The sequence below is a fragment of the Primulina eburnea genome, chromosome 14 (assembly GCF_022965805.1).
Source record: "Primulina eburnea isolate SZY01 chromosome 14, ASM2296580v1, whole genome shotgun sequence".
Taxonomy (NCBI): Eukaryota; Viridiplantae; Streptophyta; class Magnoliopsida; order Lamiales; family Gesneriaceae; genus Primulina; species Primulina eburnea.
In genome coordinates, this window is record NC_133114.1 from 16,335,915 (window position 1) to 16,363,798 (window position 27,884).

The following is a 27,884-nucleotide window of genomic DNA, read 5'->3' on the forward strand; positions in this document are numbered from 1 at the left end:
TGCACCCTAATTGAAAAAGAATTATTTCTTTTCATATTTTATAATTATCTCCCTTCAGTTCGGGAATGTCACATTTCATATCAGAAAAACTCGCAGGTTGCATAACTGCATAAAAGTATAATATGCTTATTATTTTTAAAACTTTGATGTAATATCATATTTTGCCGATGTAAATCATTAAAAATCTAGTAACAGAAAATTTTTCTGTGGACTAAAGTTTTAATTCGATAAGATTTTTCTAGAATTTTATGATAAAACTATCAAAATGTATTTCCATTTTACTCTTGTGGGTAAATTAAAAAATATATATAATTTTGCTATTTTAACCTAATTAGTTATATAAATATAACAAAAATTTTTGTGGGGTTAAATTTATTATGTTTATATAATTAATTACAATTGATGTCTATTATGTGATCCAAATCCACTGAATGTATAATTTTCCATAATTAAATATATTGTGGCTATTTTTCAATTATTTAAAATTATACGGTTCACTGAACAAAATTTTTTCTTTACTTAATACTTTATATAATAATTATTTAGTGACACAATCAACATTTACCAAGAGTGCTCCTAGAAAAGATAGGTAGGGCTAAGTTCCTTTAAATACCTAACTCCTAGACAGAGCAACGTTCATCAGGGAGACTAGTGGCTAGTCAAGGCAGTTTAAACCGATCTATAAAGAACATTCCCAGATCGTGTTTTCTCATGTCACCTTATAATAATTATTCTCTTTAATTATCCACATTTATGTGAATCTTTATAAGTCAAAATTTTTCATTAAATAACTTTATATTCACTTTTTTACTTGATATGTTCATTTTAAATTATAAAATACTCAATACAATTTAATATAAACATAAGGTGAATCTTGATTTATCAATATATTTTTTTAAAAAAAAATTAGGTATGTGAAACATGATTCTTAATAATAAAAATTCACCTAATTTAACCAATTAAAAAACTTAACATATATTCAAAATTCAATTTTTCTTCACCACCAAGTCATCCTGCTTTTATTATAGTATGCATATGGTGGTCAACATCCATAATGTGAGAGTCAGATTGTGTCTCAAATGTTGTGATATTGTATCCATATATTTTTATAATATTTGTTATAATAATATCAATGTCACAACAACTATTCATGCTTTTGAAAAAGCCAACAAAATATTGATATTAAATGCTTCCTATTAGTAAATTGAATTCTGAATACATTATTGAAGCCAACCTAACAACTATTCATGCTTTTGAAAAAGCCAACAAAATATTGATATTAAATGCTTCCTATTAGTAAATTGAATTCTGAATACATTATTGAAGCCAACCTCAAAGTTATCTTCAACCTCTCGAGCACTTCAAATGTTCATATTCAATTTTCTTGAGAATAATTTTCAGAAATTTTCCTCGTGAAAATTTTTTTTCTCAAATTTTTTGAAAAAACAAAAAAATGAATATTGTCATCTTTAAGAATCCCAATGTTCGATAGAGAACTTCAACCGAGAAAGATGTTCTCCTACCAGTTATACTCAGAAGAAATTCTCAGGTAAATTTCTTAATGTTATTATGTTTGAACTTCAAATTTTAAGTTTCTCATGCAAAACTTTTACAAATAAGTTTTTAAAGTTCGTGATATCCGATTTTCAGAAAATAAAAAAACAAACTTTTAAAAGCAAAGATATCACGGCTCTTATACTAAATGTTAGAATTTTTCTCAAAATTCGTGTTTCCACACATTTATAAACATGATAAACAATATGCGGAAGTGGATCGAGCGTTACCTCCGGCCATCAAATAATTTGTAAGTTTTCTGTTTTCTGTTTTCCTCCGGTTGAAGCCTTTTAAACACTCCAACACTCTCTGTAGATTGTGTTTTTTATGAGGTATGTGCTTAGGGACCTCAATCACCGGTATTTATTGTTAGAATAGATGCTCTGCAAGCCAACGGTTGGCTAGGAAATTTATTGACTCAAGTGTAATAAACAATCTTTATTTTAATATAATTTAACTTTTTATGGTTTCATTTTGCTTTATCTGTATACACATGCAATCAGCATAGATAAAGTCTTTGATTATACTTTAATACAAAGGAATCGTAATTCGATCTTGAAACTCATTTGTAAAAAATGTATATCCTAAATTTGTTCCTAGTCGATTCAGCCGCCTAAAATAAGGATAAATGTAGCTTGAGCTTGAAACTAGCATATGTGATGTTGTGTATCGTGTTTCATGGTAAGGGAATAGAGATGTCCAATCATGCAGATGGATAATCATACGATGACTGTACTGAACAACCCTCCCTCGGACTTTCCAAGTGGTTATCATTAATCGAGAAGAAAAGCATGTGGTTGTGATTGTACATGATTATATCCTTACGACTTGGGACAACACTGAGGCTCTACATAATAGGATTGTGCTTTGACTCGTTTACTGACTCCGCGAGAGTCACAAAGTGGCGAGGTTGGGTGCAGTTGCAACATATGCATGAGCTAGTGTATTGTAGTCAGGAATTCACCGCTCACCTATAGGTGTGGATATCCTATGTGATCAACGAAATAATAATGCATGAAATCTCTGACCAGAGTGTGGAATGTACATTAGGGAGGGAGTTCTCTAGTTGTGCATCTGATCACACTATGAATATTTCGTGATTGTATCACATAACTATCGAATTAATATGCAACCCTTGATGAACCAATGGTTGCAAATTCGATCGAGATATATGAGATGAAGGGACCGTATTGTACGTTAAACATAACCGACTGGTTCTTGCAGGAACTATCAGTGATACCTAGGGAATCATGGGGTGATGCTACCAGACGCTCTTACCATGAATCGGTGGGTTTAATCAAAAAATGATTTCTGACATTCTCATGACCAAATGTTGGTGCATGAAATGGGGCAAATTGGGGTAAGCCCGAATAAAGGAAAATGTCCTAAATCACAAAGAGTTGTGAACCAACGGCTAGCTGTATCCCTGAATCATTGAGCACACAAGCACCGGATCGTTTGTTCCTATTGAGAGAAAATAAATTCAATGAGTTGAATTTATATAAAATTATAATATAGTAAATTCAAGGAGTTGAATTTATGATAATTAAAATTTGAGCAAATAAATTCAAAGAGTTGAATTTATGAGATAATTATTCAAGATCATTAATCTTAATTAAGGAACCAAATCTACAATTAAGAAAAGATGGTCAAGGGTTTTTGTATTAAAGAATGAGATGATTAACCCTAGCCTCCAATCCCATAGAGAATTCGAAAATTACCTCTCCAAAAGCATCAAAATTTTTCGGCCTCCACTCCTAGAATTTTAGGGGTTTTTGTGCTGCCTCTAGTTTTTAATCTCAACTAAAATCTCTTTTAATTTTCTAGTGCAAGTTAGAAGAGAAACTAATCTTCTAGTCGTGAACCTGATTCAAAGATTAAATAAATGAGTTCTTGAAGAAAGTTCGTAGGGATTTACAACAAGAGCTACGTCCGCTAATATCGGAGTAGTTGGTGCCAAGTTAAAAACTCACTAAAGGTATATTACTAAATATCCTATGTATGTTTATTTAATTTAAAACATACGAGTGCCCAAAGAAAATTTTGAAACTTCCGTTGCATTTTGGATACTAGAAATCCGATAACTCAACATTTATAGGCTTCTCATACTATCAATGAGTGATTTCGGGAGTCTTATTGTCAAAAAAATGCACATGCGCTTCTCAATTTTCTAAAATTGAAGTGGTGCATGTACCATTTTTCAAAATTATAAGCTATGACCGTCGTCATTTCCTAGACGTTTATTTTCTTTTGATATGAATTGATATGTTCCACGTCTTCTTACATTTTTTGCTCTTATGAATCGTAAATATACAAAAGACCTTAAATGGAAGCACATAGAACATCTAGGAGCTAGCACTGCCATTGCATTAACGAGTACACCAATTTAATTTGCTTGGCTGTTTCTTTGTTACATATGAATCTATCAGTTAACTTCAAACTGAACTTCTTTCAAACAAGAGAGCAAGGACCTTAAACTCCAATAACTTGTTAGATTATCTTAATAAGATGATACTGTATGTCAGTTATATTCTCAGGAATTTCTTTTGTTTTTCTTTCAAATCAAGCTTTGTATGCTCAGATTTACTATACGGACATCATAGATGTTTCCTAAAGAGGTGAGTCAAAAATTTTGTGTGAGTTTGTTTTTTCTTTTTTTGCATTGACATCCAACCCGTAGAAATCGTTTACATTTCTGATTAATTAATTAGCTAGTGCATTCTTATGCTATGGTTGCAATTGGTTCATTGCTCTTAAAATCAAGATTGTTTGGGAGGCTTGGATCTTCTTTGAGCATTGGTTAGCATATAAATCCGATTTCATTGGATATTAGCCATAAAAAATTTCTTGAATTGGCATTTTTCCTGTGCGCCTGATATTAGGCGAGGAAGGCTGATTTGGCAAAGTAGGAGGGTTCTCTCTTTTTGCTCATGAATAAAAAATAAAAATGTCAAGCATAGAGAAGCATTATTGCTTTGCCATCAAAGATGCTACTGGATCTCTTGAGATGGACTTGTCACTTGTATTTAATATCGGCTGGCGGCTGGTCCTGGTGATGCTTAGTGTCTTGTAGAGTGCCTTTTCTCATGTTACACGTCTCAACTTTTGCCTCTCTGAAAGAGATCTTGGAGAGATGAAGGCTCTATTAATTACTTCTAACTGTTACGAGCATGTTTTGTGTGTGTGTTAATTCTTAACTTAACTTACTTTTGAGAAATTCATTTAACAACACAAGATAGCACTATACCTTGTACAGCAATGGAGATTAACATTAACTGCTATTCAAGTTGGGCTACAGAAGAGGTAAAACATTTAGTTCTAGAAAGCATGTGCAATCTCTTTAAAGAAAAAAGAGAGCCTGCATGCTGAAAAAATCCCATTTACAAGAAAGAATTTGTATGAAATATGTACTTATGAGAAGAGAAAACAATCCGGAATGGGTTGACACTCGGTGCATTCTTCAATGCATTCAGCTTTATATGGTATGACACTAATGTAATGTTGATCACCTGTTTTATTATATGCTTAAAATCATCATCAAAGTCTTACTTTCAATGTAGTTGGGATTGGTTTTATTCTGTGCCAGAAATGAGGAATCAATACACTTACAGACAACAAATCGTTGTATGAAACTTTGAATGATATTTTGTAGCAGGTGGTTCGTGAAACCATGTAATCAGCACCCCTGTGTTCCTTTTGGTCAAACTTCCTTGTTTTTTATGGCCAAGCCCTTGTACCAACTCATGAATCTTGCTATAAACTCTGAAGTTGAGAAAAAGAGTGATCAGCGAGACAGCGAGCCTTACATTGATACAGAGGTATCAGCAATTATATTTTCCAGTTGAAAAGTAGAGCATTTATGGCCGTATAAAGCTTGTGACCGGAAAATTTGGGTTCTTCAAATCAATTTTGGTTGGTGTATATGCACTAATGGAATGCAGATAAGATCGAGTGACTTTGGACAAAAGTAAATAATCACATTGCCTAAAGCCACACCATGACTAGACTGAGTGCAAGTATGCCACATAAAGAAGTGAAATTTATCATTCCTCGTTTCTATGTAGACTTGATGAAATAAGTGTCAGATCAAGCATGTGGTAAACATTCTATCAATTATATTATAGAATAATAATATGATCAAACCATTAGGACGAAAGCATCATCATGCTATGTATTTGGTTCTCTGTAAAAAAGGGGAATCGAGTTCTATTTTCTCTTTACAGTTTCTTCTTTCCCATCTCTGGTTTTCATATATCTTGATAAAAGTCGTGGTTTCCTTTATTCCTGGAGTTGGAATATTAGGCATTTAACATTGAACCCCAAACCCATGATTCTAAAACTTGTAGGAACAAATTTTGACTCACATCTTTTTTTATTATCTTTTTCATTGAGCATCTCCTTTTCAGCATTATCCTTCCCAAGAATAATTGCAAAGATTTTATAGTTCCTCATAGAGATGGTTTATGTAGTTTTTTAGTTTGGTATTTTTCTGTAAATTTGTTTGTCTGTTATTTCTCATTTTTTGTTTCATAAACTGAGATTCATAATTTAGGAACCTAGTACATTATAGTACTAAAAAGAGACCATCTCCAATTTCATTGATGTTTTATTATATTGATACGACCAATATATCTAGATTGAGATGTGGCGATATCAATGAAACTCTTGGATACTTGAAAGAAATGATAATGTGACTTGCCATATTTATGTTGGCATTTATGTTTGTTCTCATGAACTTTCTGATACTTAACTTTGGTGGAACTTTCTGATACTTAACTTTGGTCATGACATTTGTAAAATGGGAAGTAATAGAATCCAGCAACAGTGTTCTCAGGTATGGTCTCATCTTTCTTAATCTTGGGTAATAAATATTTTCTATGGAAGGGAAGATCAGCATGAAAAATGTTTGTCATATTGATTTCAAGAAATTTCTAATTTTTTGCATTCTTGTAATAAATTATTTAGGAATTTTTGTCCATCAATAAACTCTATTTATTTTTTTGTTTTTTTGTTTTTTGCAAAAAAGCTCTTACTTTATTGAGTGCAGAAGGGATTGCCCCTTGAACATACCATCACATGTTTCATGTGATAATTTCTTACCTTCGATCCTCATGAACTGTTGGACATTTTTTCTTGGATCATTATGCCTCTTACCTTCCTCTTCTTGATGGTTTTCTGGGGCCAGGTACCTTTTAATATCTTGATTTTTCTGGCAATTAGGAATCTGATTAGCCAGTCATTCTGTAATATCTATATTATGACACACAGGTTATAGGATCATGCGAAGAGAAAACTAATTGATTTATCAAGGATTTACCTGATAATCATTGTATAGATTTTTAAATTGTTCCTCTATCTGATCAGGAAGATTCTTTTTAAGTTCTTCGACTATATTCTGCGTAACAAAAAATAGTTTAATACTATTTAAATCATGTATAGTAAATATAAAACCTATATTGTCCTTACTTGGAATAAGTACTCTGGATCTACATTATGCTCTATCAGATTTTGAAGTTCTCCACGGATATTATATAGCCTACGGAGCAGATGGACTCTTACTGTTAGATTTAAGTTTCTTCAGATTGAATCAGTTGTTTACGTATGTGATAATACTTACTGCTTTGGACTTTGCTCTTCTATAACATTTCGTGCAATATCAGCGATTTTATCTTCCCAACCAGTTTTAATATTTTGATCTTCCTTCAAGCGAGAACTGCTCATTGAAGTCATAAGGTATGGCATGTGCAACTAGAATCAATTTGTGTAATGTCAAATGGAAAAAACTGTGATTGAAATGTGTGTGTACATCAATCGCTGAACATACTTGAAGTGCCAAGTGGCTTCAAATGAGCGTATAGCTTGTCTTAGGTTGTTCTTGGAATTTTTAGCCATCTGGTTTGCCAACTTTTGAGGCAACTGTATCCCTTCTTGTTTCGCTATAAATGCCAGAACTGCAAGAATCTGTTAAAGACAAGGAATTGTAAGACGAAAGACTTTGAAACTTCTAATTTATGAGTCTAATGGTGAATCTGGGATTTTAAAGAACAAGACAGCTACCTCTTCATCAGAAGGTTCGAGGAGTTGAACCAATGTGCAGATTGGCTTTATGGGATAGAGCTTTGCAGAATCTCGGCAGCAAAAGAATACCTTGTTGCATCCTTTGAACTTCTCTAACATCCACTTGATATATGACAGGGCATCAGTAGATAGCTTGTCTGCGTCATTTAGAATGATTGCTGCAACAGTTATATGAACAACATGATATGTTGGATTAATCTTTCAGAGGATATAATTATATTCACATAAAATATCGCAATACCTATGCAGTTCTCACGATTGTGCTGCGAAGTTGGGATAGGCAACTTCTGATTTTTTTCTTTGATAAGTTCAGCAATGACATGCTTTTCATAACCTTTAAGTTCAGAAAGGTTGACTTCAATATGTTGAGATGATACCTTTAAATTAACGAGGATACTGCTCACTGCTTCTCCCTGTGAAATTAGTAAAATAGGGAGATAGGTTGATTATGATGAGCACTTGAGGTGCATCCTACTTTCTTTCATCCATCAAAACAGGCTGGTTAAGTGAGAGTGAGGATCAAAGGTATCTGGTACACCTTTGTACAATGAGAAGCTCGTGCAGTGCGTGTAGAACTCACGAGCGGTATAATCTTTCCTAAGTTCCCAGGTATACCTCACTCTAAGGAGCAATTACAATATGACCAATGGTTTCTTATGCTCAGGATTATAAGTGTTGCAATACTAGTTTCTGTTACTGTTACAGGAAGGTTGTATTTGGATTGATGGATTTCAAATCCATGCAAATGTATTTTGTTGTTTTAGAGAAGCAAGATATGAACTTCGAATCTACATTTTACATGTTTATATGGTGTTTCACGTTAGTTATGATTAGTTTCAAATTCACCAAATAATGGTATCATTTGAGATCTACCACTCTAATTTGTGTAATTAATATGTAAATAAGTAATGTATGAATAATATTTGATCTATTGTTTCTTTGTTATCAATAACTAAAATAGAAATCCATGAATTTCGAATCAATCTCCTCAAATTATTTAGTTCATGCTCATTTGTTATGAATGTGAATCGTGTGCATGAACTGTTCCTATAGGCAAGTTGAGAATATATGTGGCTTTCATTTCCTGCTTTACTTAATGATCAGCTATACAACAGAAAAAGTATCTATACATATCCATAAAATCCTACAGTTCTTTCTTTTGTGAATAATAGTTTCATGCTTTCTCTACCTTAATTTTTTGTGGGAACAATCGCCTGTTTAATTAGGTGTCCTATACAATTTCCATATATGCATGTTTTTATTGCTTTCAATGTTGGTGTATTCGTAACTGCAATTAGTAGAAGTAAAAACTCCTTCATTATGAGAAGAATCATGTTTACCTATTGAGTAATTTGTATGCAGATGCTGGTGTTGAAGTAGATGCACAGTAATATATAGCTTTGAAATTTTATGAACAAGAGGTGAGTTGCAAAAATTGGCATATGAATTTACCTTCAAATGAAATTCCTTGCATTCTTCTCTTGCCTGTGGATGATAAAATACAGAAGATAAAAATTTTAAAAGAAAATAATCTTAAGCAAGAATCTGCAGGTTGCACCTGTTTCTCAATAAAATGAAAATGATTAACTTGACAGATGAGTTCCAGGCTACGTTATCTGGAACATTATTTTCGCTGCTATTATAAGATTCTTGTTCGATTGCTTGATCTTGTTATTCCATGATTTTTATTCTACTGGAGTGTGAATCCGTATAAAGATTATGGAACTGAATTGATTATGATAATTTTGCAGTTGTACCTGTACTTTTTCTGGTCCAAAAGCTTCTCTAAGGAAGGCCCAAATCATTGTTCTCTTTCCCACGCCTGGGTTTCCCTCAAATATGAAATGGCTACATTCTTCTTTTTTATTGCCCCAGTTGCTCACTGTGGTCTGAAGGCTACGTGCTGTCTCTCTATTGCAGAGAAAATCTTGCAACCATAATGGCCTGTATCTGTCTGCCCACACATATTTTCTTTCATTTTCTGTTTTTTCAATCTCATTCATGAATCCTTCCCTAACTGAGGTCTGAGATAGTGGTGCATCAGGGAATGGTATTGGTGGTGGTGGTAACAGTGTTGAGGACAATGGTTGTGCAGTCGGTAGTATTGTTTGTGGTTGTGGATACGGCAATGATTCTTGCGGTTGTGCAGTGGGTGACGGCAATGACAGCATGGATGGTTCAAAATCTCTCTCCCTCAATGGCTTCTCCTTTTCTGGTGAACATAAACTGACTTTTTTCCTCCCAGATTCCTTATCATTCGTAGAAACCTTGGTCTTTATTTTTGCTAATATCTCTCCTGTTTCTTTGAGTTTCATGTGTGATGATGAAGTCCTGGTACGAGCATCCTGAGAGCTTTTGGTCCATGTAGAACTCGATGACGAAGAGCTCTTCTCATACTTTTTCGAGGTAAAGCAAGACGAACCCCATTCTTGCACCTTCACAACAAAACTCGACTTGGAACCAGAACTGATGAAACTGCCAGCATGGCTCTCTCTCCCAGGGCTCGACCCCGAAAATTTTTCTCTATTTATAACAAGTGAAAAGTCGGTCAAGCCCTTGTAATACGGACTGCTGGTACTGTACCTTGCTGCTGCATTTCTCCTATTAAACTCCAGGAGACTCTCCTCTGTTAGTTGAGGATTCTTGGCTTTTCTTGTGATTAAGTCGCTTAATTTCTTTGGCCAGACGATTATTGGCGAGCCAGTAGAACGAATCGTTCGAACTGAATTACTCGTGTGAGGGGGAGATTGTATATCTGGTGCAGATATGGAACGTGGAATCGGGGGACTCGGCATCGGATGCTTGAGGGTGAAAGGATTCCTTTTCTTATGGGATTTGGAGCAGAAACTTTTACCGGCATGTTGTGTCCTATCTGAATGTGTGAACAAATTTCCATTCCAAGCTATAATTTTATATTTCTTGGCGTTAGATTTGAGGATGAAAATCAAGAAATTGACGTCAAATTCTATGCATCTAGAACGCCTTTGCTAGCAGTTCAAATGGTTGGAAGATTAACAATATTGTTCCCTTAGGTGCTGGCATCAGCTCATGCATAAGGTGAACTTTGTACTTGCCAGTTTTTAATGAGGTTTTATGTTCTGGCCATCGAAAGCGATTAAGTCATTTTCTTTATATAAAGTTAAAAGTTATGATTACGAAAATAGTCGCTTCGTAAATTTTTCGAATTTTTGTAATCAGATTTTGGAGTTTCTGTCGGCTTCGTTTTCTGTTAGCTGCAAGTCTATGACAATAACAATTTAATGTATTTTGGATGAGTAGATCTTTTGTGAGATGATCTCACGAATCTTTATCTGTGAGACGAGTCAACCCTATCGATATTCACAATAAATAGTAATACTCTTAGCATAAAAAATAATATTTTTCCATAGATGACTCAAATAAGATATCTGTCTCATAAAATATGACCTGTGAGACTGTCTCACATAAACTTTTGCCATTTAGGATTAATAATCATTTGTGATAGTTGGATTCAAAAAACCTATAATTTATTTGCGCAATTCGGAGGGCTAAAAGATTGATAATTGGAGTAGCATGGTAATACATAACCCTTTCACTTTAATATGTTCGATGCAATTATTACTTCAAAGTGTAAATGAGAACAAGTGTATTTCAAAAGGTGAAAGTTTCAAATACTTTTTATTCTATAATCACATTTTTATTATTAAAAATATATGCCTGATTAATTACGAGTTTAAAAGGGATATGTTTATTAATTAAAACTACAACGTGGCTTTCTTAACAATATTACTCACTATAGTACAAAATGTAATCCACAATTCGTCTGAGTTCAAGTCATATTTTACAAATTTGTGGTTTATATGTTTAGCTTCGTTTCATTTCTTTCCCAATTCTATTATTTGTAAGTAAGTTCTCTTGTTGCAACATACCAAAGATTCAAAGTCATTTAAACAAAATCTCGAATTAAATATTTCCCAATTTTTTACTTCCCTTTACAAAAGGCAAAAAGTGGGTTTGAATAAACAAATCACATATATATTTTTTATTATTAAATTTCTGGAATTCGATATGAACAAAGAATTTGAGTAAAAAGAAAACTAATTCCTTGTTGATACTCACGAGAAATTTAGGGTCCGCTCCCAACAAGTGTGTCACGCTTCGAAACTCGGGATTGACACCGGCGTTGTTTAGCAATCACACAATCGAAACAACAAGTCTTTCGTAGCACAGTATAAACCGAACCAGTTTATAATTCATAACTCAACCGAAATAAACATTGTCTTTACAATACCGAATCCAACGAAATAGTAAATAATGCGGAAGCGTCCTACAATTCATTAAATCATAATATTCGAAATAAAATCTATTACTATCACCAGCCCCAAAACTGCTCGGACTCTTCATCCTCGACATGTTCTTCGGACTTATCTGGGAGGGGAGAGTAAGGGGGATGAGTATTTTGGGAATACTCAGTAAATGGGGGCACTTTGAACACAACATAACAATTTTATAACATTTTCGAAACATATCATATACATAAAACATGCTTTTCATAATCGTAACGTAAATTCCATAACGTAATAATACTGCGATTTTTCACCTTTAACGGTTTACTGACGTCAGTCCCTAAGTTTTAATCCTCTAAGGGGGCGAGGTCAAAAACAATTCTATCCCATTGTTAAGGGGCATATGTTGGAACTCTACCAATTTTCAGGGAATCCTCACAGTGTCAAACATAAACGTACCAAAATTTCGTAAAAACGTATGAACCGGACGACGGCGTTCGACCGTATTTTAAAACCAAAACCGAAATTTTTCATACACATAAAAACCGAATTTATAAGTATTTAAAACAGCCCACTTACCGTGTTTGAGTGCTAAGAAAACGTGGATGCTTGGCTTTGGAATTTAGATCGCTTCTCGCTCCTACTTCAGACAGAACTTCGGCTTGCTTTCTTGTCTAGTTTCGGGAAGATATTCGGGCAGAATGTTGTCTTAGGGGATGCTGAAATTTTCGAGATTTTAGCAAGGGATTTCGAAAATATGGGGTAGAGAATGAGTAGAGGTGGTGTGGTATTTATAGGTGAGGGAGATGGATCTAAATTTGGTACAAAAAATCCTACCAAAAATAATGCCAAATCTCTCAAAATTGACTCCAATTCTCTTGCTGATTTTCGAAAATATTGCTACTAAGGTTGGGAGATTCATTCTCTAATCCAATGCTCTTGATTAATTCAGAATTTAGGTTGCTAGATCCAACGGTTTTGGTGAAAACTTTTGATGATTTCCTTCTAAATAACCAAGCAACTAATCCTTACAAAATATTGGCATTTAATCTAAGGGAATTTCGAAAATATCTAGCATTATTCATGCCTTAAATCTTTTAATTGTATGATATTCAATTCTAGAAAAATTCCTTCCCAAATTTCGAAATTTGCTTGTACAATATCTTGACATTGAGGACTTTCCATAAAAATAATTCCAATAACAAGATTAACAATATAATTGTCATTAATTCCAAGAATCCAATATCCCAATAATTCCCTTGAAATAATGATTTAAATTGCTTAAAAGACCTGGTTCTCACAGTGTCACTAGTACAGACGCAGGGTTTTGAAATTGTCCTGAGCCTGTAATCACGAAAAAGACCGTTAAGAAGGGCCAGGAGGGTGTCCTGGCGTAGTCCCTCCGACGCTCAAGTCAGTGACTGAGGATATATGGGGGGAGCAGCTAAGGGTGCTGCTGAAAACAATATATTGAATTTCCTAACTGAACACTCAAACCTGGTATTTATAGGAGAATACATGGCCCTTCATGGGCTTGTCTTCTATTTAGGCTTGGGATGGGCCAGGGGTAGTGGGCTCATCCATGGGGTATCACCACTCTCCCCATCCCGAGTCGAACTGAATCGCAGGTTCGAAATTCGATTAATTGTGTTGTTCTCGGGGTACCGGGTTCGAGTTTTGCATTTTCTTCCAGCCGTACGTCAGTCTCCAAAAATATGGAAACAAATTAAATCATAATCCTGTTCAATTTCACTTCTCCCCTGCATAATTTTTCACCCACGCTCACGCCCTGCTCACGCAATCCATCTCCACGCTCCGTCGGATGCATGCCCCATCACCACGCTCGACCGGACGTTGCCCGCCGCGCAGCCTGGCTCGCTGTCTCCCTTCCCCGCCGAGCTCGCCCAAGCCCACACGCTCGCCTCGCCTGCCTCGCCGTCCCCCTGCCCAGCCGAGCTCGCCCAAGCCCACATGCCAGCCCCTCGCCCCTGCCCAGCCGCTCGCCTCCTTGCCCACATGCCTCGCCCCCTAGCACCTGCCCAGCCGCTCGCCTCCTTGCCTAGCTCCCTGTCCAGCCGAGCTCGCTCAAGCCCCTGAGCTCGCCTCGCCTACACGCCAACCCCTCGCCCCCTCGCCCGCCAGCGCCTCGCCCCTGCCCAGCCGCTCGCCTCCGTGCCTAGCTCCCTGCCCAGCCGAGCTCCCCCAAGCCCCAGAGCTCGCCTCGCCTACCTCAGCAAGCTCCGACAGGGCCTCGCGCCAGAACGTGCTCGCCCAAAGCCTCTCCTGCTCGCCCACTCCCGAGCCACGCTCGCCCCAGCGCCACGACCAGCGCGCCTCGCCCCTGCCACAAGCTAGCCCAGCACTTCCGCCACGCTCGCCCAACGCCGAGCCACGCTCGCCCAACATCCGCGCCGCAAGCTTGCCCATCACCTCGCCCACACAAGCGCCACGCTCGCCCGGTGCCATGCCAGTACGTTGAGATTTTGATACATTTCCTTACGAATAGTCGTGTGATTTCTGAATATCTTTTGGGGGCGTTGCCCCCAAACCCCCACGACCTGACCGGGCAGGTCGATCCCCGCGACCTGACCGGGTCGATCCCCGTAATTTTCGCAGCGACAAACATTGTTCGTTAACGACAAACGAAATAATTTTTTCTAACACAGTATGCCTCGTCGCCCCCATCTTCAAGGTCCTCTACTAAGCTTTTGAAGGGAAATAGTTTCCACTTCCCCGCGCCCTTGACTCCTCGGCTAAAATAGTCCATAGCAGAAAAAAAATTCAACACCTCCACCATCTAACTCCTCTGCTAGGTGACGCCATAGCAGGAAAATAAAATTCAACACCTCCACCCTCTAACTCCTCTGCTATGTGATACGTTAGCAGGAAAATAAAATTCAACGCGCCCACCCTCTATCTCCTCTGCTAGGCGATGCCTTAGCAGGAAAATAAAATTCAACTCCTCCACCCTCTAACTCCTCTGCTAGGCGATGCCTTAGTAGGAAAATAAAATTCAACTCCTCCACCCTCTAACTCCTCTGCTAGGTGACGTCATAGCAGGAAAAGTTCAACACCTCCACCATCTAACTCATCTGCTAGGTGAGGCCTTAGCAGGAAAATAAAATTCAACGCCCCCACCCTCTAACTCCTCTGCTAGGTGATATCTTAGCAGGAAAATAAAATTCAACCCCTACACCCTCTAACTCCTCTGCTAGGGGATACTTTAGCAGGAAAATAAAATTCAACACCTCTACCCCCTAACTCCTCTACTAGGTGATACCTTAGCAAGAAAATAAAAATTCTCCACCTTCACCCTCTAAATCCTCTGCTAGGCGACACCATAGCAGGAAAATAAAGTTCAACACCTCTACCCTCTAACTCCTCTGCTAGGTGATGCCTTAGCAGGAAAATAAAATTCAACCCCTCCACCCTCTAACTCCTCTGCTAGGGGATACCTTAGCAAGAAAATAAAATTCAACGCCTCCACTCTGCTCCTCTGCTAGGCGACGCCATAGCAGAAAATTTAATTTTTCTCCGGCCAAACTCTGCTCCTCTGCTAGGCGACGCCTTAGCAGGAAAAATAAAGTTTCATTCTCCTCCTCTACTCTGCTCCTCTGCTAGGCGATGCTTTAGCAGGAAAATAAAATTTTTCTCCTCCACTCTGCTCCTTTGCTAGGCGATGTCTTAGTAGGAAAATTTAATTCATTTCATCCTTACAATACAACAACATCCACGAACTTAATATAAGAACTTGACTTTATTAAATTTCAACTAATAACTTAAGACAAATTCAAAAACGAAATACAGCAAAATTCAAGTAAAGATTAATATTCTCTAAGGTGGCAAGTGTTCCTGAGCCTCTTTAGACCCTTACCCGGCGCATTCTCCAACTTTTATCTCTGCTCCTCTTGTACCTCCACAGGACAAAGTTACACAATTCTTCCTTTCCTAACCATGTTAACCTCCAAAGGCGCTCTTTTCCCCTCCTCCCTCACTACCCCCTCCTAACATCGATGCGCGGTTTTCTGGTCTCCACACAAGACTCCAACTCGTTTTCCCACAGGAAACTTAAGCTTCTGATGATAAGCGGAAGCTACGGCTCTAAAATCTTTTAGGGATGGCCGTCCTAGAATTCCATTATACGCTGACGAGGTATCTACCACGGTTAAGGCTATCATCTTTGTTACCCGCCGAGGATCAGTCCCCAAGGATAGGGGAAGAACAATCTGACCCAAAGGCGGGATGGCGTGTCCTGCAAACCCATACAGCGGGGTGGATACCGGCTCAAACTCAAATACTTCCATATTCATTTGATCCAACGTACTCTTGAACAAGACGTTCACGGAGCTTCCATTATCAATAAATATCCTCGCCACATCATAATTGGTAATGGTGGTCGTTACCACCAAGGCATCGTTATGTGAAGTCACAACGCCTCGGAGGTCTTCCACCCCAAAGCTGATGACGGGGTCTTGTGGTAAGTCTGCACCCTTAGATATCTCAAAGTTCTCCAACCTTCTCCCATGTGCCTTCCGAGCTCGCCTAGAGTCTCCATCAGTAGCACCCTCCGAGATCATATGAATCATTCCTCTCATATGGTGGTTATCCTCATTCATTCATCTCCTCGGTTCGACGAGTTCCTGAGGAACACCTTGACCTCGACCTTCATCTCTCTGCTCCCCGACCCTCTGATTTATCCATGGAGGGCCTTGACCCGGATGCAGATCCTTCTCGTCTGTCCCATGAAGGCAACCTAGCACTGCTCTTAGCCCTTCGCGACTTCTCCCACCTCTCCTCGGGCTGCGTCACCTCGTCACGACTCCTATCCAGAGGAACATGTGATGAGAATTGTTTTTTGTCCCTAGCTTTATTCTCCTCCCTTTCCCTTGTGCCCCTCTTCCTTCCTCCTCTCTCTGCTCCCTCAACTCTTCCTCCCCCGGGCCGCTGCTCCATCCTCTTGTGCCGCTAGGCATCCTCTAGATTTACATATCTTTCTGCCCGAACTAACAAATCATCATAGCTCGATGGAGGTTTCTTGACCAGCGATTTGAAAAATTCTCATCCCCTTAGTCCTTGGGTGAAGGCACTTATCACGATGTCAGGGGTAGCCCCTGGTATTTCCAGCGCTGCACTATTGAAGCGCTGGACAAACTCCCGCAAAGTTTCAGCCTCTTGTTGTTTCATCACAAACAGACTCAAATAATTTTTCTGATGCCTCTTGCTGCTAGCAAATCGGTGCAAAAAAGCCGTAGAAAAATCTTCGAAAGACTGTATGCAGTTGGGCTGCAGGATATTAAACCATTGCTGGGCTGACCTCACCAACGTGCCCAAAAACACCTTGCACCTGACTCCATCCGAATATTGATGCAACAAAGCCGAATTCTCATGTAACGAACCGTACTTTTCATACTTAAAATTTGCGGAAAAATTAAAAATTTTCTTAGATGTAAACATTCATACGGTCGTCACTCAACATTCATAAAATATCTTTGAAATCAACCATCACAAATAAAATTTGCTAAAAGCAAAGCTGTCTCAAAATGTCTCACATCCAAATCATAAAATCAGAGTATAAATTTTTTCATGCTTAAAATCTTAAAATAACGTGGGCGGTCCTCGGGTCTAGCCTCCCGCTCAGTCCAAGCCTGCCCCTTGGTCGCCACCTCCTGTCTCCTCAACAACATAGTCACATGCATCGATCAAGTCTAGTGAGTCTAAAGACTCAACACGTATAAACTGGGATAACGAGTACTACATAATAAAATCGCATGCATCTTAAAATTAGAACGTACATAACATGAAACTTGAGCTTGCATAATAAACTTGAACATACGTACGTACATAACTAGACGTGCCATCAGCATAAACTTACATAAACATACTGCATACTTGAACATACATAACTTCATCATTTTGTGTAGAGGCATGTTTCAAAGCAAGTGACCCATAACATAAAAGAGCCTGATCAGACTACACCACAGTACTGGGCTGACAGGGACGTATCCACTGCCACATACATGAGATCCCCGTTCATAATTTAACGGGCTGGTTGGTCCCCGTTCATAATTTAACGCTTTCCAACCACGATCTAACCCGTTCATAATTTAATGGGCGGATTGGTCCCCGTTCATAATTTAACGCTTTCCAATCCTAAACATACTTTGGTCACAAGACATTTAGCATACCTCAAAAACTTAAAATATTTTATTGCACGTCACACATACTTACTTGGCGTTGAGGGATTCGTTGGACTGCGATCGGGGTCGTGGCTGTAACATACTAATCATAGATTCAGAGGCTTAACTTGAAAACCTTAGACGTAGATATCATTATTACTCACAAGTTCAATCATTTCTTAGGATATTCTAAAAATTCCCATGACACGTCATTGTAAATCATTGTACCAAACCATGACATCAAACCTCAAACGTGTTGTAATATTTTCCCAAAAATATGAAGGACACGGACCCCGTGCCTACCTCCGTGTAGGGGTCCGTGTAGGCTCGGGAGAGAAGGCTCGAAAGGAAGGGTGGACACGGACCCCGTGTCAGGGTCCGTGTGGGGGTCTGTGTAGACTCTGGAAAAAGACACCGAGAAGAAACAAAGGCACGGACCCCGTGTCAGGGTCCGTGTACGGGTCCGTGTACCTACTGTGATCGCGAACTTACAAAAATTTTGTACATGCTTTGCTCAACTTTCTAGACTTGGATGCACGGACTATGAATCGACACTCCGAGACCCATCTTAGCATACTATAACATCAAACCAATTTCGTACAACATCCTAAGCAACGATGTTCACCCTATGGTACATACCAGTCAAAAAACGTGGCAATTGACAGCGAAACTTTTCCTACGACTTTAATGTAGTCAAGTGCCTATCGAAACCAAACGAACTATCAAATAACAACCTAACAACTTACTAGGCATCCCTAGACGCAGCAACGATCACCCGGCGATCCCCAACGAAGCCTGCAACAATAAAATCTCAAGAAACACATGAAACATAATTTCTGAAAAACACAGTTTGAGCAGTCCCACGAAAAACATCATAACTCACTCAATTTTGGTCCAAATAACTCGAATTTTATATCAAATCGAAGGTATCGAAAAGTTCTACATTTTTCTAGTTGAAAGTTTTCTCAAAATCTCGACTGAAAATTCACACTTCAACCAGAACAGTAAAAACGTAAATTTCAGATCTAAAAAGGGCTTCAAAAGCGATTTAAACATGATTGCTCAAACTTCTACACATCGTACACATGGTTTTACGCATAAATAACAACGCACGCATAATATGACATGATCGATGCATCAAGAACAGAATATACGTGCCTTTTGATATCAAACGTTACCGAAACGGCGTTACCGAAGCGGAGATGGAAGCGAGGTTGATCCGGGACGACCGTGGCACCGTTTTCTTTGAAGAAACTCCACAAAACTTGCTGGAATTTTAGAGGGGAGGGGCGGCTGCTCTATGAAGGAAGAACCCTAGTTTTCTTTTAAAAGAATGAAGTGAAGAGAGAAATAAAATTGTGTGTGTGTGTATGCTTGTACGTGTGTGTGAGTGTGTGTTAAAGTGGGTGTGTGCGTGAGTTAGGAAATAGATTAGGGGAATGATTTGCTAATTAGTAATTAACAATGCTAATCAAGGTGCTAATTAAGATAAATTAAAAATACTAATTAAAGGGTAACCCACACTAACTTAATCATACTCCACAATTAAAATAGTTACACACCAATTTTAAAAGTTTCAAACTCTTAAATCACTCAATCCATAAATAAGGGTTTAAAATACTAAAACTCTATAATTTTAGTTAAAATGCCCCATCCTGAATCTTAAAAATAAAATACCACATTTTAAATTTGTCAAATTCGTCATCGGTCTCTTTTCCTCAATCCTGCCTCGAATAATCGCCTGAAACATAAACTCGAAAAACATTTTAACGTGTAACACAATGAACATGAATAATTTAAAATAATGCATTTTCATAAATTATGCAAGGCTAAAACTCATTTAAAAATAATTAAATGATCTAATAATTAAATGAATGCATGGGTTATACGTGTACTGAATTTGGGCACTACATCTCAAATCTCCCCAAGTGCTCTTCGGGGTCAGTATGTCCATCGTACTCTCCCACATTCGACTGTCGAAAATTTGGCGGAAGCCCTTCTTCCAAGATGGCTAGTGAAAAAGGGCTCCCTCTCTTTGGTATCGGCGCCCTGCTCCCTCAACCTCCGTATCTCCTTCCACATCTCCCCCATCTCACTAATCTCTCCACTCTGGAGGGGTTGCGTCTCCTCCACCCTGCTCTGGTGTATTTCAACATTCTCCTCACGCTCTTGACGGGCGGCCTGTTCCTCTACAAACACAGACTCTGGATTCTTTTTCATGGCCTCATCCACTGTACGGGTGATAAATTGGCCCAACTATTCCAGGGTCAAGTTCCCCACATTCTCATTGGGATGGGGTTGCTCGACCCTTGTCTCGTGAAGGGGCTGCTCGGTTCTTGTCTCTTGACGAGATTGTTCTTGTCTCGTCTCAAAACGCGGTTGTTCCTGTCTTGTCTCAACATGAGATTGTTCGGGTCCCCTCTGAGGACGCGATGATGCCGAGGTAGCTCTTCTACTCCCTCTCTTCCCTACCATCTCTACGTCTAACCTAAAATTTTCCCACAGACGGCGCCAAGTGATACTCACGGAAAATTTAGGGTCCGCTCCCAGCAAGTGTCACTAGTACAGACGCAGGGTTTTGAAATTGTCCTGAGCCTGAAATCACGAAAAAGACCGTTAAGAGGGGTCCAGGAGGGTGTCCTAGCGTAGTCCCTCCGACGCTCAAGTCAGTGACTGAGGATATATGGGGAGAGCAGCTAAGGGTGCTGCTGAAAACAATATATTGAATTTCTTAACTGAACACTCAAACCTGGTATTTATAGGAGAATACATGGGTCTTTCATGGCTTGTTTTCTATTTGGGCTTGAGATGGGCCAGGGGTAGTGGGACATCCATGGGGTATCACTTGTAAGTATGGATATCCTTGTAGCTGTCATTACGGATTAAATCAGAGGAATACAATAATCTAGCTGACAAAATTATTTTTAAAGTTTGAAAAGTTTTGCCACTGGAATGGTATGATCTGATATTCTTTAAGTTCAAATATTTGTTGTATGTATAGCGACAATAATGCTTTTAATTAAAAAAATACATTATCTTCTATATAATTCCTTTAAAAATTAAAAAAATTGCCTCTACAAGATATAATAAGTTAGCCATTAATTAAAGAGTAGGTCTTTTGTAAGACGATCTTACGAATCTTTATCTGTGAGACGTGTCAACCCTACCGATATTCACAATAAAAAATAATACACTTAGCATAAAAAGTAACACTTTTTCATGGATGACCCAAATAAAAGATCTGTCTCACAAATACGACTCGTGAGATTGTTTCACATAAGCTTTTTTCCTTAATTAAATTTGAAGTCCATCATCAATGCCAAGCTCAAACTAGTTCAATAAATATAGTTTTTCAACCTTAAAATTAAATATATTTACATAATATTTAGTAAGTTTACTTTAAAAGATTAAATACATTTCAGATTCTTATATGCTCAACATATGAAATGTTATTTCGTTTTAATTTTTCCTTTTGGGAGGTCCTTTAATATATTATTGTTTATTGTAATTTTAAAATACCATATTTTATTCAGATTATTATGATGAAGCAATCGAATAGAACAAAATTTTGAGATGTACTATCGATTTTCTATAATTAATTAATTTTTATATCATTAAATTATATAGCATAAAGTAAGATTCGAAATTCAGCTCCGTAAAAATCATCATAATTTTTGACCATTTACTATGTCAAATGTGACGTCAGAATATACAAAGGAATATGTGAACTACATTTGTAAGACATTTTTATTAAAATCATATTCTAAAATGTCATTTGAACTCATTCCAATTAATCAAATCCATTTCTACATTTTGCTTGTGGGATTTAACCTAAAGAATTCATGAAATTTCAAGAATTCGAGCCCACTCCTGACAATTTCAAAAACAAAGATTGGAAGCTTGGTTAGCAGACTAAACCGCACACGAGTAATAAGCTTGAGGTCGATTAAGTTCGAGCTTGATTTAAGCTAGATCAAGCGAACTCGACATGCAAGATCCAAAATACGATAACATAATCCAACTGCATGTAAATATAAGGAAAAGAGAAAATGACTAATTAATTGATTTTTTAATGGCACGAATTAATTATGATGCACGCGATCACATGTTTAAAAATAGATTTTTCTATTAGAATGCATAAAATTGTGTCTCAAAGATTATTTGAGACGCGATCGAAGAACGGAGACTGTGGACCATATAAGAAAAAATATTTTTATTAAATAATTAGTTTTAATTGTTTAATGTGTGGTGTATTTTAAATGGAATTTTTGAAAATGAGGTGTTTTGAGATGTTTTTATACGCCGAGTTGTATTTTTAAAAGGTATTCGATTTTCGACGAAAAAATGAACTTTTCGAGAAGTCAGCTGTTATTTTCACAAAATTTCCTTAACAAAATATTTTAAGTATTACTTAATGGGCCTAATGAGCCTATTATACTTGGTTAATGGGCCTAAGCTTATACCATATGTTTTAATTAAAATAAAAGGCCCTAAACCCTATCTTCTAGCACCCGCTAAGATGAAAGAGCTAAAAGATCAATTTCAAGAATTGATGGACAAAGGTTTTATTCGTCCTAATTATTCTCCGTGGGGTGTACCCGTGTGATTTGTGAATAAAAAAGATGGAAGTATGCGATTATGCATTGATTATCAAGAGTCACCATCAAGAATAATTATCCTTTGTCTAGAATCGAAGACCCTATTTGATCAACTGCAATGAGCATCGATTTTCTCGAAGATACTTTGTTCGGGATACTATCAATTGAAAGTGAGAGTCCGATGTTCATAAGACGATTTTTAGGACTCGATATAGGCACTATGACTTTATGGTCATGCAATTTGAGTTGATCAATACGCCAGCGATTTTCATGGATATCATGAATCACGTATTTCAGCCGTATCTGGATCAATTCATCATAGTCTTCATTGATGACATTCTGATTTACTCAAAGAGCCGAGAGGAGCATAGTCAGCACTTGAGGACGACTCTACAATTGTTGCAAGATAGAAAGTTATACGCTAAGTTCAGCAAGTGTGAGTTTTGGCTCAAGAGAGTGGCGTTCTTAGGCCACATTATTTCTAGAAATGGAGTTGAATTTGATCCAAGCAAAGTCGAGACAGTTAGAGAGTGGCAAGTACCAAAGAGTGTAACCGAGATCCGTAGTTTCTTAAGTTTAGCTGGCTATTATCGGAAGTTCATTCAATGATTACCATCTATTGTGGTACCCTTAAGAAGAAGAATGCAAGATTTGTTTGGGGAACCAAATGCCAAGAGGGTTTCGAGAAGCTAAATCAAGCCTTGGCTTCAGCACCAGTTCTGTCGATGCCATCAGGGCAAGGAGTGTATTTTCTTTATACAGACGCTTCGAAACTTGGTTTGGGCACAGTTTTCATGCAAAATGACCCAGTTATAGCTTATACGTCTAGACATTTAAAGGTTCATGAGAAGAATTACCCGAATCATGACCTCGAGCTTGCAGCGGCAGTATTTGTGTTGAAGATTTGAAGGCATTTCTTATATGGGGAGAAGTATAAGATTTTCACCGACCATAAAAGCTTGAAGTACTTCTTCATCCAAAAAGAGTTGAATATGAGGCAACAAAGATGGTCAGATTTGGTAAAGAACTACAATTGCGATATTAGCTACCATCCGGGAAAAGCTAATGTAGTAACGGACGCATTGAGTTGAGTCATTACTCAATTATAACTTCAGAGACCATTGAAGTCAAAGATTCGGTGATTCGAGCTCGCAGTTTATGCTAGGGCGATGCCCCCAATCTTGCTACTATGACAGTTCAGTTGACTCTAAGGAATATAATTCGAGAAGGTCAATCTTCTGACGAGCAATTACAAAAATGGAGACTGAGAGATGAAGCTAAGGGTCGGAAGCTGTATTCTGAGGAGGATGACATAGTTCGATATCGAGATAGACTATGAGTTCCTAGTGGCGATTCACTGCGATAGATTATTATGAAGGAAGCTTACAATACGCCGTACTCCATTCATCCTAAAAGCACGAAGATGTACAAGGATCTGCAGTTGTTGTATTGGTGGTCGGGCATGAAACGAGACATCTTGCGTTTTGTGTCCGAGTGTTTGATATGCTAGAAAGTTAAGGCTGAGCATCAGAGGCCGGCCGAAAAGCTTAAGCCCTTTCCTATTCCCGAGTGGAAATGAGAAAATATTACTATGGGCTTTGTTGTGGGACTGTCGAAGAATATCAAGTGATAAAATGCCACATGGTTGATAGTTGATCTTCTTACGAAATCAGTGCACTTTCTACCTATCAAGACGTCATTCACCATGACACAGTATGCAGAGCTGTATATCCGAGAGATAGTCCAACTGCATGGGATTCTAGTGTCTATCGTTTCTGACCGAGATCCGAGGTTCACATCATCTTTCTAGAAGAGTCTTCATGCAGCGATGGGGACGAAGTTGTTATTCAGTATAGCATTTCATCATCAAACCGATGGTCAGTCTAAAAGGGTGATTCAAATCTTGGAGGATCTACTCCAAGCTTGTGTAATTGATTTCAAAGGAAGTTGGGAACCGAAGTTACCTCTAGTGGAGTTCACCTATAACAATAGTTACCAATTGTCTATAGGAATGGCTCCTTACTAGGCACTTTATGGAAGGAAGTGTATATCACCTATATTGGGACGAGGTTGGTGAAAGAAGAGAATTTGGTCCAGACTTGATCAAGCAAACAGCGGACCTGGTAGTCAAAATCCGAGATAGGATGAAAACTGCACAAAGCCGACAACAAAGCTACACCAACAAGCGATGACGAGAGCTAGAGTTTGACGTAGACGACCACGTATTTGTGAAAATAGCACCTATGAAGGGTGTTATGAGATTTGGAAAGAAAAGTAAGCTCGGTCCAAGGTTCATAGGACCATTTGAGATTTTGGAGAGGATTGGAACATAGCCTGTAGAGTGGCATTTCCACCAATGCTAGCCGGAGTACACAATTTGTTTCATATCTCGATGCTGCGAAAGTACATGTTGAACCTTTCACATGTACTAAATTATTAGCCTATGCAGCTCACTCCAAATATTTCATACGAGGAAAGACCCATACAAATTTTGGGTACGCAAGAAAGAACACTTCGAAACAAAGTTATTCAAATGGTCAAAGTCAAGTGGCTAAACCACACGGAGGAATAACCTACTTGGGAAACAGAGAGGGACATGAGGAGTCGCTACCCGGAGTTATTCAGTAAGTTTTGATTTTGATGAAATTTCATTTAAGGGAGAGAGGAATTGAAAGGTTCAAAATACGATAAAGTAATCCAACAACTGCATGCAAATCTAGGGAAAATAGAAAATGACTAATTAATGGTTTTAATGGCACAAATTAATTATTATGCGCATGACATGTTTAAAATTATGGTTCTCTGTTAGAATGCATAAAACTGTATTTTAAAGGTTATTCGAGACACGAACGAGGAACGGAGACCGAGGACCATATAAGAGAATATAATTTATTAATAATTAGTTTTAATTGTTTAATGTGTGGTGTATTTTAAACGGAATCTTTGAAAATGATATGTTTTTATATGCCGAGTCATATTTTTAAATGCTATTCGATTTCGAAGAAAATATGAACTTTTCGAGAACTCAGCTATTATTTTCACAAAATTTCCATAACAAATATTTTAAATATATTTAATGGGCCTAATGGGTCTATTATACTTGGTTAATGAGCTTAAACTTATACAATTTGTTTTAATTAAAATAAAAGGCCCTAAACCCTACCCATCAACCCCATCCCACATGCCCCCTCACCCTCAAACGCACTAGGATTCTTCCTAGCAGCAAGGCACACACACACACGAGAAATATTGAAAGGGAAGGTCACGGTTTTGAAGAAAAATCATCATAGGATTTTCTCTTCGTCGACGTCCTCGCATCGGCAATGTTTTTAGAGTCCATACAGGCATGATTAAGAGTTGTACATAACATGTAGCATGAGGAACAAAAATATAGTCCTTGTGGGCAAGGGATCGTTGGATAGGAGTCCTTGATGGCCACGGCTTCTAGCTGCTGTTAGGGTGTGATCAAGAGACCTAAAGGGGCTGTAGGATGGTTCAAAGGGGGGGCTGCATGGTGCTAGGTTCGAAGGGCTACGTGATCGCGTGAGGCAAGATGGGAGTTGTGCATGCCTTGGGATTGTTTTGAGGGGCTGTGGGTTTTAGGCTTCTCAAGCTCGGTCCAGTAGGGTCCTAGGGTGGTCAACTATGGGTTGGTCGTTGTGGATAAGGGTTAGGGCCGAGATTACATGGGTAGATGGCTAGGGTTTTCAAGTTAGGACAAGGAAAATTCAGTAGCTGGTTTAGGCTTGTCCAATGGTTTAATGGGATTGAATTGGGTTGTATATGGTATAGTTAGGTGTTAATAAGCTTTGGTTCAAGTTTTAGAAAGTTTGGTTAAGTTCGAGTCCATTCGAGTCAAAACCGGGATATACGTCTAAGTTTAAAAACGAATTGGAGAATTAATCGAGAAGCAAAATTTTACATCTAAAAAATATTTATGCGTGTATTTTAAGGTGATATGTTAAGTTTGGAATGATCTGGGTCGTCATTTTAAGGTCTAAGGACAAAGTTGGAAAGTTAGGGTTCCAGAAGCAAAACGGTCATTTTACACCTGAAAAATGTCAGATGTTCTGGCAGTACCCTGAATTCTGTAATAAATGATAAAACATTATTTCAAATGTTTATGTAATTTTATGATGAAACGTTTATGATAAAAGATATGTCGTATACTTGGTTTAAAAGAAAATTGATTTATATATGCATGAATTTTTTATAAGTGATGGAAATATGAAAAGTTAAAGGAGGTGAATTGATTGTGACTAATACGATGATATGTAAGACCAAGGCTCAGCTGACGGGTGAGAGTGTAGCTGATGTCCCCGCCGTCCGGTACCGTGATAATACGCAGATAGATCCATTGACCTACTGCTAATACGAGATTCACAATTGAGGATATGAATTCAATAAAAAGGGAAACATATACGTATATGATGAATGAAAATATGATATGATATGTTGAAAGGAAAATGTTAAAGTTTGTGTTCATGAAAAGCTATTTTATTAAAAATATTTTTACTGTTGCTTGTGAATATATATGTATTACTTGCTATCATAATTAAGGTTTGCTGAGTCAATAGACTCACTAAGTGTGATCGATGCAGATGAGCATGAGATTGATGTTAATGGAGGTCTTGATGGTTGATTTTGCTGGACTGAAGGTGCACACAACCCGAGGACCGTCGCTAATTTTCCGCAGATAAAATAAGTTTATGATTTATGACACTTAAAAATTTTATGACTTATGATGCATTTGAGAAGTTTTTGAGAAGATGTTAAAGTTAAGTTTATTTTTGAAATAGTATTAGTTTAAGCGGTTGATGTTTTAAGACTTTATGCTTTGAATTACTTTCTTTTGAATTTTCAAATAATAGTTGGTTGATTTATTTTTAAATTGTGAAAATTATTCATATTTTAAATGCATAGAGTTTCGACCGAATGAATTAAGAAGGAAAAAAATTTCTAACACTTTTTAAGAAAAACGAGTAGTGGACGTTTCACGACAAGCTAACAAAGACTCATAACAGCCCAACTATGGCAAATGGTGAGTGCAAAAACGAGGAGTTGCCATCTTCTCAAGGATTCATGAAGATGGACACTGTGTTACAGAGAGTGTTCAAAGGATCTTGATTTTCCACAGCAACTGATCCAGACTCTTCTGACAAGAATACAAGATACATTGGCTCACGCTTTCTAGTTCAGCTCAAAGAATCTCA

General features: G+C 37.7%; 2 protein-coding genes across 2 annotated transcripts; both read right to left on the bottom strand.

The window, feature by feature from the left end:
* Positions 1 to 4,730: 4,730 nt before the first annotated feature.
* Positions 4,731 to 10,810, bottom strand: LOC140811485 (uncharacterized). The gene has a single exon (XM_073169393.1). It carries the CDS (start codon positions 10,425 to 10,427, stop codon positions 9,318 to 9,320), a length of 1,110 nt encoding a protein of 369 aa, XP_073025494.1. The 5' UTR covers positions 10,428 to 10,810; the 3' UTR covers positions 4,731 to 9,317.
* A 5,091-nt stretch (positions 10,811 to 15,901) lies between these two features.
* On the bottom strand, positions 15,902 to 16,513 carry LOC140811210 (uncharacterized). Its single transcript, XM_073169080.1, has one exon. The coding sequence runs from the start codon at positions 16,511 to 16,513 to the stop codon at positions 15,902 to 15,904; it is 612 nt and encodes a 203-aa protein (XP_073025181.1).
* Between the last annotated feature and the right edge of the window lie 11,371 nt (positions 16,514 to 27,884).